At 61.3% G+C, this 12,133-nt stretch overlaps 1 protein-coding gene across 1 annotated transcript in view; it reads right to left on the reverse strand.

Annotated features, from left to right (window-relative positions):
• The window catches only part of PDE1B (phosphodiesterase 1B), a 141,560-nt gene that overhangs the window by 2,314 nt on the left and 127,113 nt on the right, over positions 1 to 12,133 (reverse strand). The window contains exons 6-12 of the mRNA XM_065419298.1: positions 11,029 to 11,169; positions 10,111 to 10,211; positions 6,875 to 7,000; positions 6,027 to 6,128; positions 4,576 to 4,696; positions 2,685 to 2,766; positions 2,389 to 2,509 (exon numbers count right to left, since the gene is read on the reverse strand). Of these exons, the coding sequence (XP_065275370.1) occupies positions 2,389 to 2,509; positions 2,685 to 2,766; positions 4,576 to 4,696; positions 6,027 to 6,128; positions 6,875 to 7,000; positions 10,111 to 10,211; positions 11,029 to 11,169 (794 nt within the window). The remainder of the gene's footprint in view (positions 1 to 2,388; positions 2,510 to 2,684; positions 2,767 to 4,575; positions 4,697 to 6,026; positions 6,129 to 6,874; positions 7,001 to 10,110; positions 10,212 to 11,028; positions 11,170 to 12,133) is intronic.

The following is a 12,133-nucleotide window of genomic DNA, read 5'->3' on the forward strand; positions in this document are numbered from 1 at the left end:
CCAGCAGGGACTCGGGCAGGCAGCGCAGCTGGGAACCTGCCTTTACAGCATGGCAGGGGCAGCTTGGGCTGGAGCTGCAGCCCAAACTCAGGCTGAACCAGCACTTTGTTGGCAGTCTGGGGAAGTCTCCGTGGTGGTTGTTTTACATATTCCTGCTGCTCTGAGGTGGGGGAGTGGGGGTCTGTTCTCAGGAGACTCTTCGAAGTCTTATCTGGAGCAGAGAGATTAGCGTCTCATTTGCATAAGGACCAGCTGACGGTACTGCCAGAGCTTCAGGCAGGTCCCAAAGCTTCCAGCATCTTTCCTTTCATGGCCATGTTGGACTGCATGCAAGGGACTCTCTGGGAGGTGGGGAAGGATGCCCGGGGGAACATACAGGGCTCATGGGGATACTAGGGCTAGTCAGCACACTAGGGGCTGGACGTGGGTAACGTCACTGAGGTCGATGAAGTTCCACTGGGGTAAGTGGCCCATTGCTCTGAGCTGGTCCTGGAGCTGGGACTCCTCTGTCCAGATGCTGGCTAATGGGTCTTGCTCACATGCTCAGGGTCACGCTTGTGGCCAGATTTGGGGACAGGAAGGAATTTCCCTCCAGGTCAGATTGGCAGTGACCTTGGGGGCAGGGGTTCGCCTTCCTCTGCAGCATGCAGCAAGGATTGCTTGCTGGGATCATCTGGGCAGATCCTACCTAATCAATTCCCTGCCCTGGCAGGGGCCTTGGGCACTGGCAGCACCTCGGCCTCTCCTCTTCTCTGCCTGTGGCCCACAACAGCTTAGCTCTCTGAGGCCTGAAATACATTGGTGTGACTAAAGTCATTGAGCTCAACATAGGGGTGGCTGAGTGATAATCAATGGCCCGTGCTGGAGAGGAGGCCAGGTTCAATGAGCTGATGGTCCATTCTGGCCTTAAACTATGGAGCAAGAGGAGAATCAGGCTCATTCACCCTTGCTAGTAGTGTCAGCATTTTACACATGGGGAAACCGAGGGATTGGGAGGCCTGATTTACCTACAGCCGCATCATGAACCTGTGGCAGAGATGGGACCAGAACCCAGGCGTCCTGCTGTCCAGTCTGGCAGGCATTCTTCTGTGCTCTGCTGGCTCTCGAGGCACAGGGGATCACACAGCAGCACCAGCCTACAGGGGTGTGTGGCCCCTCTGGACAGCATCGGGGGCTGCCTCACTTTACTAGCCTGGCTACTGTTTCAGTCTAATTCTATTTCTGGACAGGGAGTGCCCCTGAGGTCAGGGTCAGAGGACACAGGCCCACATGGCCCACAGCACTGCCTGAGAGAGGAGCTGGCCCAGCCCTGCAGACATCCCCTCCGAGCATCTCGGAAACACTTAATTAAGATAAATGCCTCTAGGCTGAATGACCATCCTGCAGCCAGAACAACAGAGACACAAGCAGAGGTTTTCCTGATCCTTGGGCTGTGGGACACCCAGGCTCACATCCCTGCTCTGAATTGGGCTAAGCAGGACCTGGACCCTGTGTCTCTCCAGCCCTAGTCAGCACCCGGCCCACTGGGTACTTTGGGATGCATCTTTCTCTCTGGGGTTTTTGTCAAGGTCTCGGTTCTGTCCCAGTGTGGAACTAAACCAAATGCCGAAACCTGGACAGTTTTCATACCATGAAATTCTTGTTTTCATGCCAGCCCTACTTTGTCCCCCCCGCTCCCACTGAAAACAATTGGGATCCTCCCTTCCCCACTTCCCATCCTTGAGCACAATGAAGAATTCCCCTCCCCCCAGAACAATAAGAGCTGCTGGGACAACATGGCCCTAGGGCTCTGGGTTCTGCCCATGAGATCCAGGCCCCAGGCCCCCAGCAGTGTAACCACCTCTTGGAGGGGGGGACTGAGGCAACACAAGGCACCAACAGCTCCCCTGCGCCAGGAGGCCTGGAGCCGCCCAGCCAGTGACACCCCAGAACTCAGTGGCGCTGGCTGGAGGGAATCAGTGACGTGCCTAGGCAGCCCCCACTGACCAGACTTCGACCAGGACTTGCAGCTTGCCCTGCCCTGCCCTGCCCTGCCCTGCCCTGCCCTGAGGATCTCTGCAGTCAGAGGTGAACACAGCACTGGCACTTCCCTTGGGGCAAACTCCCCCATGGGGCAAACGGCACAAGAGGTATGGACTGGACTGGGCCTATGTATCGAGTGTGCAGCCTGGGAGCCAGGATTCCTGGGTTCCAATCCCAAATCTCCTATATGCTTGCTCTGAGTCCCTTCCCTGCGTCAGGCCTCAATTTCCCCACCTGCAATGTAGGGGTAGGGATAGTGATACGACCCCTGCATTCCTGAGCATGCTGGAAAATTACAAGGGCATCAGTGCTAGTAACACTCCCCTGAGCTTTCTAGCTGCTGTGAGCCTCCCATACTGCGCTCACCTGCTCTGCTGGCTGGAGGAGGACTTAGACTTGGAGTCTTCCTCCACCAGCGGGAGGACGATCTTCTCCGCCACGTCCGTCAGCACCGAGAAAGTGGGCTCCACGATGAAATCAATGAAACCTGCGGAGGCAGAGGGAGGCGGCATTAGAGTGCGATGCACCCAGAGCCCCACTGGGCCACGTGCCCCTGAGCCGGCAGGGCTGCATGCACAGACACGAGGGCATGGCCTGGCCCAACGGGCAGGCAAGTCACCAAGTGTATCAGGGCAGGTGTGTGGGGGGAGGCAGCGACTCACCGATCTGGGACTGGGCCACCAGCGTGGACTTGCGATCACAGAGCGGAGAGAAGGGCAGGCCCAGCTCAGCCTCCTTGTCCCCCTGCGGGAAACAGGACAAAGAGAACCGTTAACCCTGCCAAACGCCTGGGGCACCCGGCCACAGGGTGACGCAAGAGCAGCCTGAGCACAAGAGAGGGAGTCGGTGGACTCAGCTACTGCTCTGAGCGTGGGAGATACGAGCCAGGACACCTGGGTTCTTCTATCCTCAGCTCGTCCAAAACACAGGATTCAAACTATCCCTGGGCGTGAGGCTCAACCTGCCTGCCACTGAGCAGCCCAGCCCCTGGGGCAGGACAGCAGGTGTGAGGCCCAACCTACTCGATCTGCACCCGTCTGTCTGTCTGTGTCTCCGGGAGCGAGTTTGGTTCACACAGTGAGTGTTTGTAGCTGCAAATGCCTGTTTTCACACGCCAGCGGGGATGAGTCTGTAGTGACACCCTGAGGACACATGGCATGGCGGTCACCACGTGGCCGTCACGCCCCGAGGCCACACAGCATGGCGGTCACCACGCGGCCGTCCCACCCCGAGGCCACGCAGCATGGCGGTCACCACGCGGCCGTCCTGCCCCGAGGCCACGCGGCATGGCGGTCACCACGCGGCCGTCCTGCCCCGAGGCCACGCAGCATGGCGGTCACCACGCGGCCGTCCTGCCCCGAGGCCACGCAGCATGGCGGTCACCACGCGGCCGTCACGCCCCGAGGTCAAACGCTTCTAGAGGCACTTGGGATGGTTCAGTGGCTCCTTGGCAGTTAATTGGGTGGCTGAGCTGCCACAGGGGAATGTTCCTTATCATGGCTGGGTCCCATTCCTAAAATCCATTCCAACCAGCCAATGTCTCATATCACCCACCCCAGATCCAGAGGCAGCATGAGCAAGTTCACTGAGCGCCGGGCTTGGGCCATATCTGCTGGTTTCCATATCCAGCCCCACCGTATGACCCGGGGCAAGCTCTCCTTACCAGGCCCCAGTTTCCTCATCTGTAAAATGGGGTTCGTGCTGTTTCCTTGGTTGGTGGCAAGCAAAGCTGTGTCTAACAGCAGTGGGAGAGTCAGGACTTCGGGGATCTCTTCCCAGCTCTGGGAGGGGAGTGGGGTCTAGCGGTTAGAGCCAGGGAGGCAGGGCTCCGGGGTTCTCTTCCCAGCTCTAGGAGGGAAGTGGGGTCTAGTGGGATCGAGCGGGGGGCAGGGAGTCAGGACTTCGGGGTTCCGTTCTCAGCCCTGCTACTGGCTTTGAGCCATGTTCCTTCCTCTCTCTGTGCCCCGCCCTTGCTGCTGGGGAGCTCCATTAGTTTTGTGCAGCCCCAAGCTCCTTGGCTGGAAGAGGCTCTGGGCTGGGCTCTCTGCTGTTGGGGGACTGGGTTTGGAATCACTGCCCCAGCCAGAAATACCCAGCTCAGCAAAGCCTCAGAAAGGCTGGTTGGTACTGTGGAGTCACAGGGAAGATTGTGCCACCAACAGGGCGACACTGGGGCAGGCCCACAGTTGGGAGCGGACCGAGGGGGGTCACAGCAGGGATGGCTGAGCTCCAGTGCCTCATCTGGGGCTGTGAGGCTGCGTAAGAGAATCGCCCTCCCCTAGCCAAGAGGAGCTGGTTCAGGGGAAGCCCTAGCAAGGCTGACCGCACTCTCCACACGCAGCCTGGGTATGGACTCTCCCTGGCAGCGGGTGACACTGAAATCACTGGGGATCTCTCGCCCCCTGGGACAGGTTCCCAAGGTGAAGGCTGCCTGAGGCTGCAAGCTCCTGGGTCCCCTGAGCTGCTTCTGGCCAAGGCCTGGGCTCGTCTGGTTTTCAAGGGCGTTGGGAAGAGCCGCAGGCCTTGGGGACCGGTTGAGCCTCCCCGCGGTACCTGTCTGAAGAACTCCTCCATCAGAGCCTTGGTCCAGCGGCTGTGGACGCTCCATTGCTTGGTGGGGTGGCTGATGTCGGCTGCATGCAGCAGCAGCGACAGCGCTTTCGATTTATCGATCCTGCAGAGGGAGGCGCAAGAGGCATACTAAGGGAGGGGCCCTGCTCTCTACCCGGCCTCCACCCAAGCACGGCCTGGCCCCACCACTGTTCATCCCTGACGCCCAGACACAGCTCAGCACACCTGGGCACAGAGCTGTGTGCACACCTGCCCACAGGCACGTTCACACACACACACCACCATGCACAGACACAATTCAGCTCAGCCGTGTTCAGGCCATTACAATCATCTGCTCTGTCCGTCTGCATCTCCCCGGCCAGAGCCAGGGATTCCAGCATCCAGCCGAGCCAGAGTGAAGCTTTTAGAGCCAGACTCCAAGTGTCCATCTAGGCTGCAGCAGGAGCTGTAATTCCCGGCTCCGGCAGATGTACACACACTAACTCCGATGGAACTAGTGCTCTGAACACAGCAGTGTGGCCACAGCGTCATGGCAGCGAGAAGGGCTGGCTGCCTGAATACACACCCAGGATTTCACATGGGATTTTAGCCTGCAACACCACCCATGCCACTGCAGCCACACTGCTCTTTGTAGCATGTTACCTCCATCAAAGCTAGCGAGTGTCCGTACACCCAAACTGGGAATTACAGCTCCAGCTGCAGGACAGTTTGACCCCACGTGACAGAGAATCCACTGCACCCCGGGACCAGTTGTTCCCAGGGTTAATTCTCCTCACTTAACCTTTTGCACCTTATTTCTAGCCTGAATTTGTTGAGCTTCTGCTTCAAGCCATTGGATCACGCTCTGCCTTTGAGTGCGAGATTAAAGAGCTCTCTGCTCTCAGAAATCTGCTCCTGTGTAGGGATTTACAGACCAGGATCAAGTCAGCTCTTACCCTGCTGTTTGATAAGCTAAGTAGATGGAGCTTCTTCCGTCTCTCCCCGGCAAGCAGCTTCTCCAGGCATTGAATTGTCCTTGTGGCTCTTCCCTGAACACTCTCTAATTTGTCAACATGATGCATGCAGACACTTGTACACGCACAGGCACATGCGTGCAGACACACATCTGTGCACATGCAGGCATGTGTAGACGTACGTGTGCGTGCATATACACACACAAACCTGCACAGCCAAAGCATGCATGTGCGCACAAACACACACACACTCATACAATGCGCACCCCCTCCCAGCACACATCCCACTCCCAAAATCCATGCGTTACACACACGTTCCTGTCACCCACCTCAGCTGCACACAAAGCCACACGTGCTCATAAACTTCCTATGTGCACAAAGCATCTTCCCCCCGCCCCCCCGCCAACACCACCTCTTGCTTCCCCTTGAAGCAGCACTTTCCTTCAACACCCCCCGCAACACCTCCACCCCCTCACTCACCTCTCCAGCTGCTGGAGGGAGGTTTTCATGGACTTGACCTGCTGGAAGTGACAGGACATGTCTGTGGCCAGGACCATCTCAATCACCAGGGACCGCAGCTCCCTGCCCCATGTGGAGAAACAGACGCGTGATCACTCCTGTACAGCCAGCGACTCAGCCCGTTGCACACGCCCCACCCATTGCATTTTATGAACTGACCCCTTTGTGGCTGCTCTGTCAGCACAACACAATGAACCCGAGCTGGCAGCTGCCCCCAGGGCTCCCCATTAAGGGGTCCCCCGCACAGAGAAGGCTCAGAAATACAGTTAGCAGAGCCTCCGGCTAAATGAGCTCCCTGCCCCATTCCCCACCTGGTGCAGAGGGACTGATGTGCTCCAGGCATGAATGTCAGAGAGACGGACCCCCATCATTAACCACTTCCACCCCCATGATGGGGTGCTTTACTGTCGCTCGGTGTTAAAAATCCCATCAGCAACTCACTAACTAGGCGTCCTGGGGACTGCCTTTTTGTATTGTGTCTGTACAGTGCTAGCACACCGGGGTCCTGCTCCAGGACTAGGGCCCCTAAGCGACACAGTAACTCAACTGATAAATCATAAACACGGAGGGGAGGCAGGTCCCCTCTCTGCCTCCATTGCGATTTGGGACGGGGCCGACGTCTGTATCTGCTGCCCAGTGTCTCTGCTCTGAGCGGACACATATGATCATAGGCAGAAGCCTGCGATGTGCTCCCTGCTGGCCAGATGGGCAGCAGGATTAGCCATTTATTTGCAACTCCATGGCTGGCAGAAGTGAGGGGGACACAGGTTCTGGGGGTTCTGCAGGGGGGCGGGAGGGCAGGGCCTTACCCAAACTCATCCTTGGCCAGATTGATGAAGATGTTCATCTCGTCCTCCTGCATCATGCGGAAGACAGCGCTGATGTGGTGGTTCTCCAGGACCGAGCGGTCGTTGTACAGGATGGCACAGTCAGACCTGGGACCAGAGGAGCCGTGGCTCAGATTTGGGGCTGAGGAGAGGCCGCCCCGGGCAGGCAGCCGGCCGCTATCACAACAGCGTCACTGAGGGATGAGTAAACCAGCACAGCGTAGGCCAGATTGGGCCTGATTCTGCCCCAGAGCCCATGCCGGAGCAAGCCTGATCCTCCCCTAGAGCACAGGCCGGAATGGGCCCAACCCTCCCCCAGAGCACAGGCCGGAATGGGCCCGATCCTCCCCCAGAGCACAGGCCGCAGTGTGCCCGATCCTCCCCTAGGAGCACAGGCCAGAGCGGGTCTGATCCTCCCCCAGAGCTAGGGTTACCATATTTCCACAAGCAAAAAAGAGGACACGGGGGGGGGGGGGGGGGGGGGGAGGAGCCCCGCTCTAGCCCCGCCCCTGCCCCGCCCCCATCCACTCTCTCCCACTTCCCACCCCCTGATTGCCCCCCTCAGAACCCCCAACCCCCCCCCCGCTCCTTGTCCCCTGACTGCCCCCTCCTGGGACCCCTGCCACTAACTGCCCCCTAGAACCCCACCCCCTATCTAAGCCGCCCTGCTTCTTGTCCCCTGACTGCCCCCTCCTGAGAACCCCCTACAACCTAACCTGTCCCCTGACTGCCCCGACCCTTATCCACACCCCCACCCCATATTCACACCCCCGCCCCCAGACAGACCCCCGGGGACTCCCATGCCCTATCCAACTGCTCCCCGCCCCCTGACAGGACCCCCAGAACTCCTGACCCATCCAACCCCCTCTGCTTTCTGCCTGCCTCGACCCCTCTCCACACCCCTGCCCCCCTGACAGCCCCCCCAGAACCCCAGACCCATCTAACCCCCCCTGCTCCCTGTCCCTGACTGTCCCAACCCCTCTCCACACTCCTGCCCCCCTGACAGCCCCCCCAGAACCCCCGACCTATCTAACCCCCCCGCTCCCTGTCCCTGACTATCCCAACCCCTCTCCACACCCCTGCACCCCTGACAGCCCCCCCAGAACCCTCGACCCATCTAACCCCCCTGCTCCCTATCCCAACCCCTGTCCACACCCCTGCCCCCCTGACAGACCCACCAGAACCCCAGACCCATCTAACCCCCCCTGCTCCCTGTCCCTGACTGTCCCAACCCCTGTCCACACCCCTGCACCCCTGACAGCCCCCCCAGAACCCTCGACCCATCTAACCCCCCTGCTCCCTATCCCAACCCCTGTCCACACCCCTGCCCCCCTGACAGACCCACCAGAACCCCAGACCCATCTAACCCCCCCTGCTCCCTGTCCCTGACTGTCCCAACCCCTCTCCACACCCCTGCCCCCCTGACAGCCCCCCTCCAAACTCCCGACCCATCCAACCCCCCCTCCCTGTCCCCTGACCAGGGCCGGCTTTAAAGAGCCCAGGAATCGGGCTGCACTCTGGCCGGGGTTGCGGGGCTGGGGGCCGGGCCGGAGGTGCTCGGCCGGGGCTGGGCCGGAGGTGCTCGGCCGGAACCAGGGCCGGCGCTGCTGGGGCCCGAGCCGCCGGAGCCGGGGCCGGTGCTGCTGGGGCCCGAGCCGGCGCTGCTGGGGCCCGAGCCGGCGCTGCTGGGGCCCGAGCCGGGCCGGGCCGGGGGTGCTCGGCCGGGGCTGGGCCGGCGCGCTCGGCCAGAACCAGGGCCGGCGCTGCTGGGGCCCGAGCCGGGCCGGAGCCGCCGGAGCCGGGGCCGGCACTGCTGGGACCCAAGCCGGGCCGGGCCGGGGGTGCTCGGCCGGAAATGGGGTCGCCGCCCTGGGGCCGAAACCAGGGCCGGAGCCGCTGGGGCCGCCGGGCGCCACTCGGCCCGGGCCGGAGGGAGCCGCTCGGCCAGGGCCACGCCTCCCCGGAGCTCTCCTCCTCGCGCCCCCCCCCCGCCCCAGCTTACCTGCTGCTGCCTCCTACTTGCCCCTGCGGGAAGCAGGGGAGGGGGAGGAGCAGGTGGGCGGAGCGTTCAGGGGAGTGGAGGAGGGGGAAGACAGCTGTGGGGCCGGACAGCGTGGTAAGGCTGCAGGGGATGGGGGGAGCCGGGAAGGGGCTTTGGGTGCCCAGTGGCGCTTGGCCGCCGCTTTTCTGTCTATAAATAGCCGACCCGGGGGGAAATCCCGGACATTTTTAGATTTTTAAAAATCCCCCCCGGACGGCTATTTATAGACCGAAAAGCCGGACATGTCCGGGGAAATCCAGACATGGTAGCCCTACCCAGAGCACAGGCCGGAATGGGCCCGATCCCCCCAGAGCGCAGGCCGGAGCGAGCCCAATCCTCCCCCAGAGCACAGGCCGGAATGGGCCCGATCCCCCCAGAGCGCAGGCCGGAGCGAGCCCGATCCTCCCCCAGAGCACAGGCCGGAATGGGCCCGATCCTCCCCCAGAGCACAGGCCGGAATGGGCCCGATCCCCCCAGAGCGCAGGCCGGAATGGGCCCGATCCCCCCAGAGCGCAGGCCGGAGCGAGCCCGATCCTCCCCCAGAGCACAGGCCGGAATGGGCCCGATCCCCCCAGAGCGCAGGCCGGAGCGAGCCCGATCCTCCCCCAGAGCACAGGCCGGAATGGGCCCGATCCTCCACAGAGCTCAGGCTGGAGTGTGCCCGATCCTCCCCCAGAGCACAGGCCGGAACGGGGCTGAATCCCCCAGAGTGCAGACTGGAGCGAGCCAAATCCTCCCCCAGAGAGATGGGGGTGTGGTAATTCTCATGATATCTGCAGCTCAGCCACAACCAATGGAAACCTTTGTATTGTGTCCAGCCCAGAGTGGTCCCCATCCCCACCCCATATCTATGCCTGGTCCATAGGCATCCTATCCCTCCCTCACTGCCCGGCCCATAGGCACCCTGCCCCTTCCCCACAGCCCAGTCCATAGGCACCCTGCCCCTTCCCCACTGCCCGACCACAGGCCACCTGCCTTACCCACATTGCCTGGCCCATGGCACGCTGCCCCTCCTCCCACTGCTTGGCCCCTGGACACCCTGCTCCCCCCCTGCTACCCAGCCAATGGGCACCCTGCCCACCCTGCAGCACTCGGTGAAGCACAGCTCCTCTCCAGGAGAGCCCATGAGATCCCGGGCAGGAGGGGCCATGCCATGCGCTGCCGCCTGGGCACTCACTTGGTCTGAATGTGGAAGCTATTAGTGGTGCCCGTGTGCTCATAGTCGTGGATGGCAGCTGCGAAGATGATGGCCAGGACCTCAATCTCCGTCAGACAGTGCTGGGGGGCAAAGACGCTGTTAGTGCCCAGGAGGGGCGCTGCCCAGCTCAGCAGCCTGTCCTGTCCCTGGGCAGAGGTACAGGAATCACTGCTCCTACATAACCTGGAGGGGGGGAGGTTGGGAGCAGGCACCTTAACATAGTGACCCCCAAAACTTGTGTCCCTCCAGCCTGTTCCTGACTCCTTCTCATGGGCTGGGGCCCAGGCTGTGCTGGCAGCAGGGCAGGCACAGGTGCCAGGTGCAGGTGATGGCTGGGCTGGGCAGGAGGAAGCAGCCAGGGCCTGCCCAGGGAGCTGGGAGAAGGAGGGCACTCAGCTCCATTCACCCTCCAGACCCTGGGCTGGTTTCTCCACCTGGCCGTTTCTGTGAAGGTGGAGAGGCCGCTAGGGGGCGCTGTGCTCCTTGGTAACAATGCAGCCCCTTGCACTGGAACCAGGCAGCTCTTACATGGGCTTGGACCAAGACCCAGATCCCAACACCCGCAAACTCTGGTGAAGTGGGGCTGGATCTAACCCACCCCCAAGCTGGGCCCTGACTCTAAAACTAGCTGAACCAAACTCTGGATCCCCCCCAAACCTGGGAAAGAGCCAGAATGGAGCTTCCCCCTCCCCGCCTTGTGCTACAAGGAGCTTGGAGCAGCTGCTGCTGAGTGCTGTGGGAGATCCCATGGGCAACAGGGAGGAAGCAGTAGCATGCCCTGATCTTCCCACCTCCCCCCATTAGCCACCAGCCAGTGGAGAGGCCAGACCGTGACCCCTCAGCATGAACCCAGAGGAGGGGCCCTGGACACAGCCAGCTGGCACAGCGCCTACGTACCACCATGCCAGTGCGCAGCAGGAAGCAGTGCACAGTCTGGGTCACGTCAGCCGCGTGGATCTGATTGTGGTAGGGGTTCTTGTATTTCCCATAGCCAGCCTCCAGTGCATCCAGTAAGGTCATTAAAAACACAGTGGGAATCTGCGGAGCAAGGAGACACGGGTCAGGCTGCAGCACCAGAGCCCTGAGCCGGCAGCATGCAAGCCGGGCGCCCCTTGCACGCTGCGGGGGTATCTGCATGCCAGAGAGGGCTGCCAGCCTGTCCTGTAGCCAGAAATCTCACCACGTAATAACCCTAGGGGCAGCCAGGAAGGACTGATGGGGAAATTGAGGCACAGAGACAACCAAGTGACTTTCCAAAGGTGGGAAAAGGACTCAAGCACTCCTGGCTCCCAGACCTGTGCTCTGGCCACTAGACCACAGATCTCCGACACCCCCATACACACACACCCCGGGCAGTGGCCTGCTTTCCCACTGTGGTTTTGGGGAATCTTGTTCTATTTGCTGATGTCAGACTGGCTCAGGCCCCATCCTGCAGGGACTTACTCACTGGAATAACTGCTGCTGCTCCCGTGGGTAAAGCCACCTGTGTCTTTGAGCAGTACCTGCAAAGAGGCCAGGGAGTGAATGGGCCCCAGGACTCTCCCAGCCATTGTGGGGCTCAATGGGGCCAGGCTGAGGCTGGGGCCCACAGGCACGGGGCAGCCCTGCCCTGCCTGTTCTACGGTATTGCAGCTGCCTGGCCCAGGGGACACCATGCTGCCAGCCCCTGAGTGACAGCGCCAGGTTGCCAGAGCCCTGCCATACGCAGAGGGCAAAGACGAGATGGGGGGTGGAGGTGCTGTCTGTCAAGTCCCGACCCTGCTGTGAGTGGGGAGAGGAGCATCACACCCGAGTCTGTTCCCTCAGGGGACGGGGCAAAGGGGAGTCTGCTCCAGAGATTGGCATGTGGAGACAGCCTGTGCTGCTTCTGCTCCCCCTCGCCCCAGCACAGCCTGTCCAACACCTCTGCTCTCCAGGCAGGGGCAGCCAGTGCAGCACCCGGCACACTGGGCCTGACCCCGGCCTGGGCTCCTTGGTGCTTCCATTTGGGAAATCAACAATG

The sequence above is a fragment of the Emys orbicularis genome, chromosome 19, assembly GCF_028017835.1.
Source record: "Emys orbicularis isolate rEmyOrb1 chromosome 19, rEmyOrb1.hap1, whole genome shotgun sequence".
Classification (NCBI taxonomy): domain Eukaryota; kingdom Metazoa; phylum Chordata; order Testudines; family Emydidae; genus Emys; species Emys orbicularis.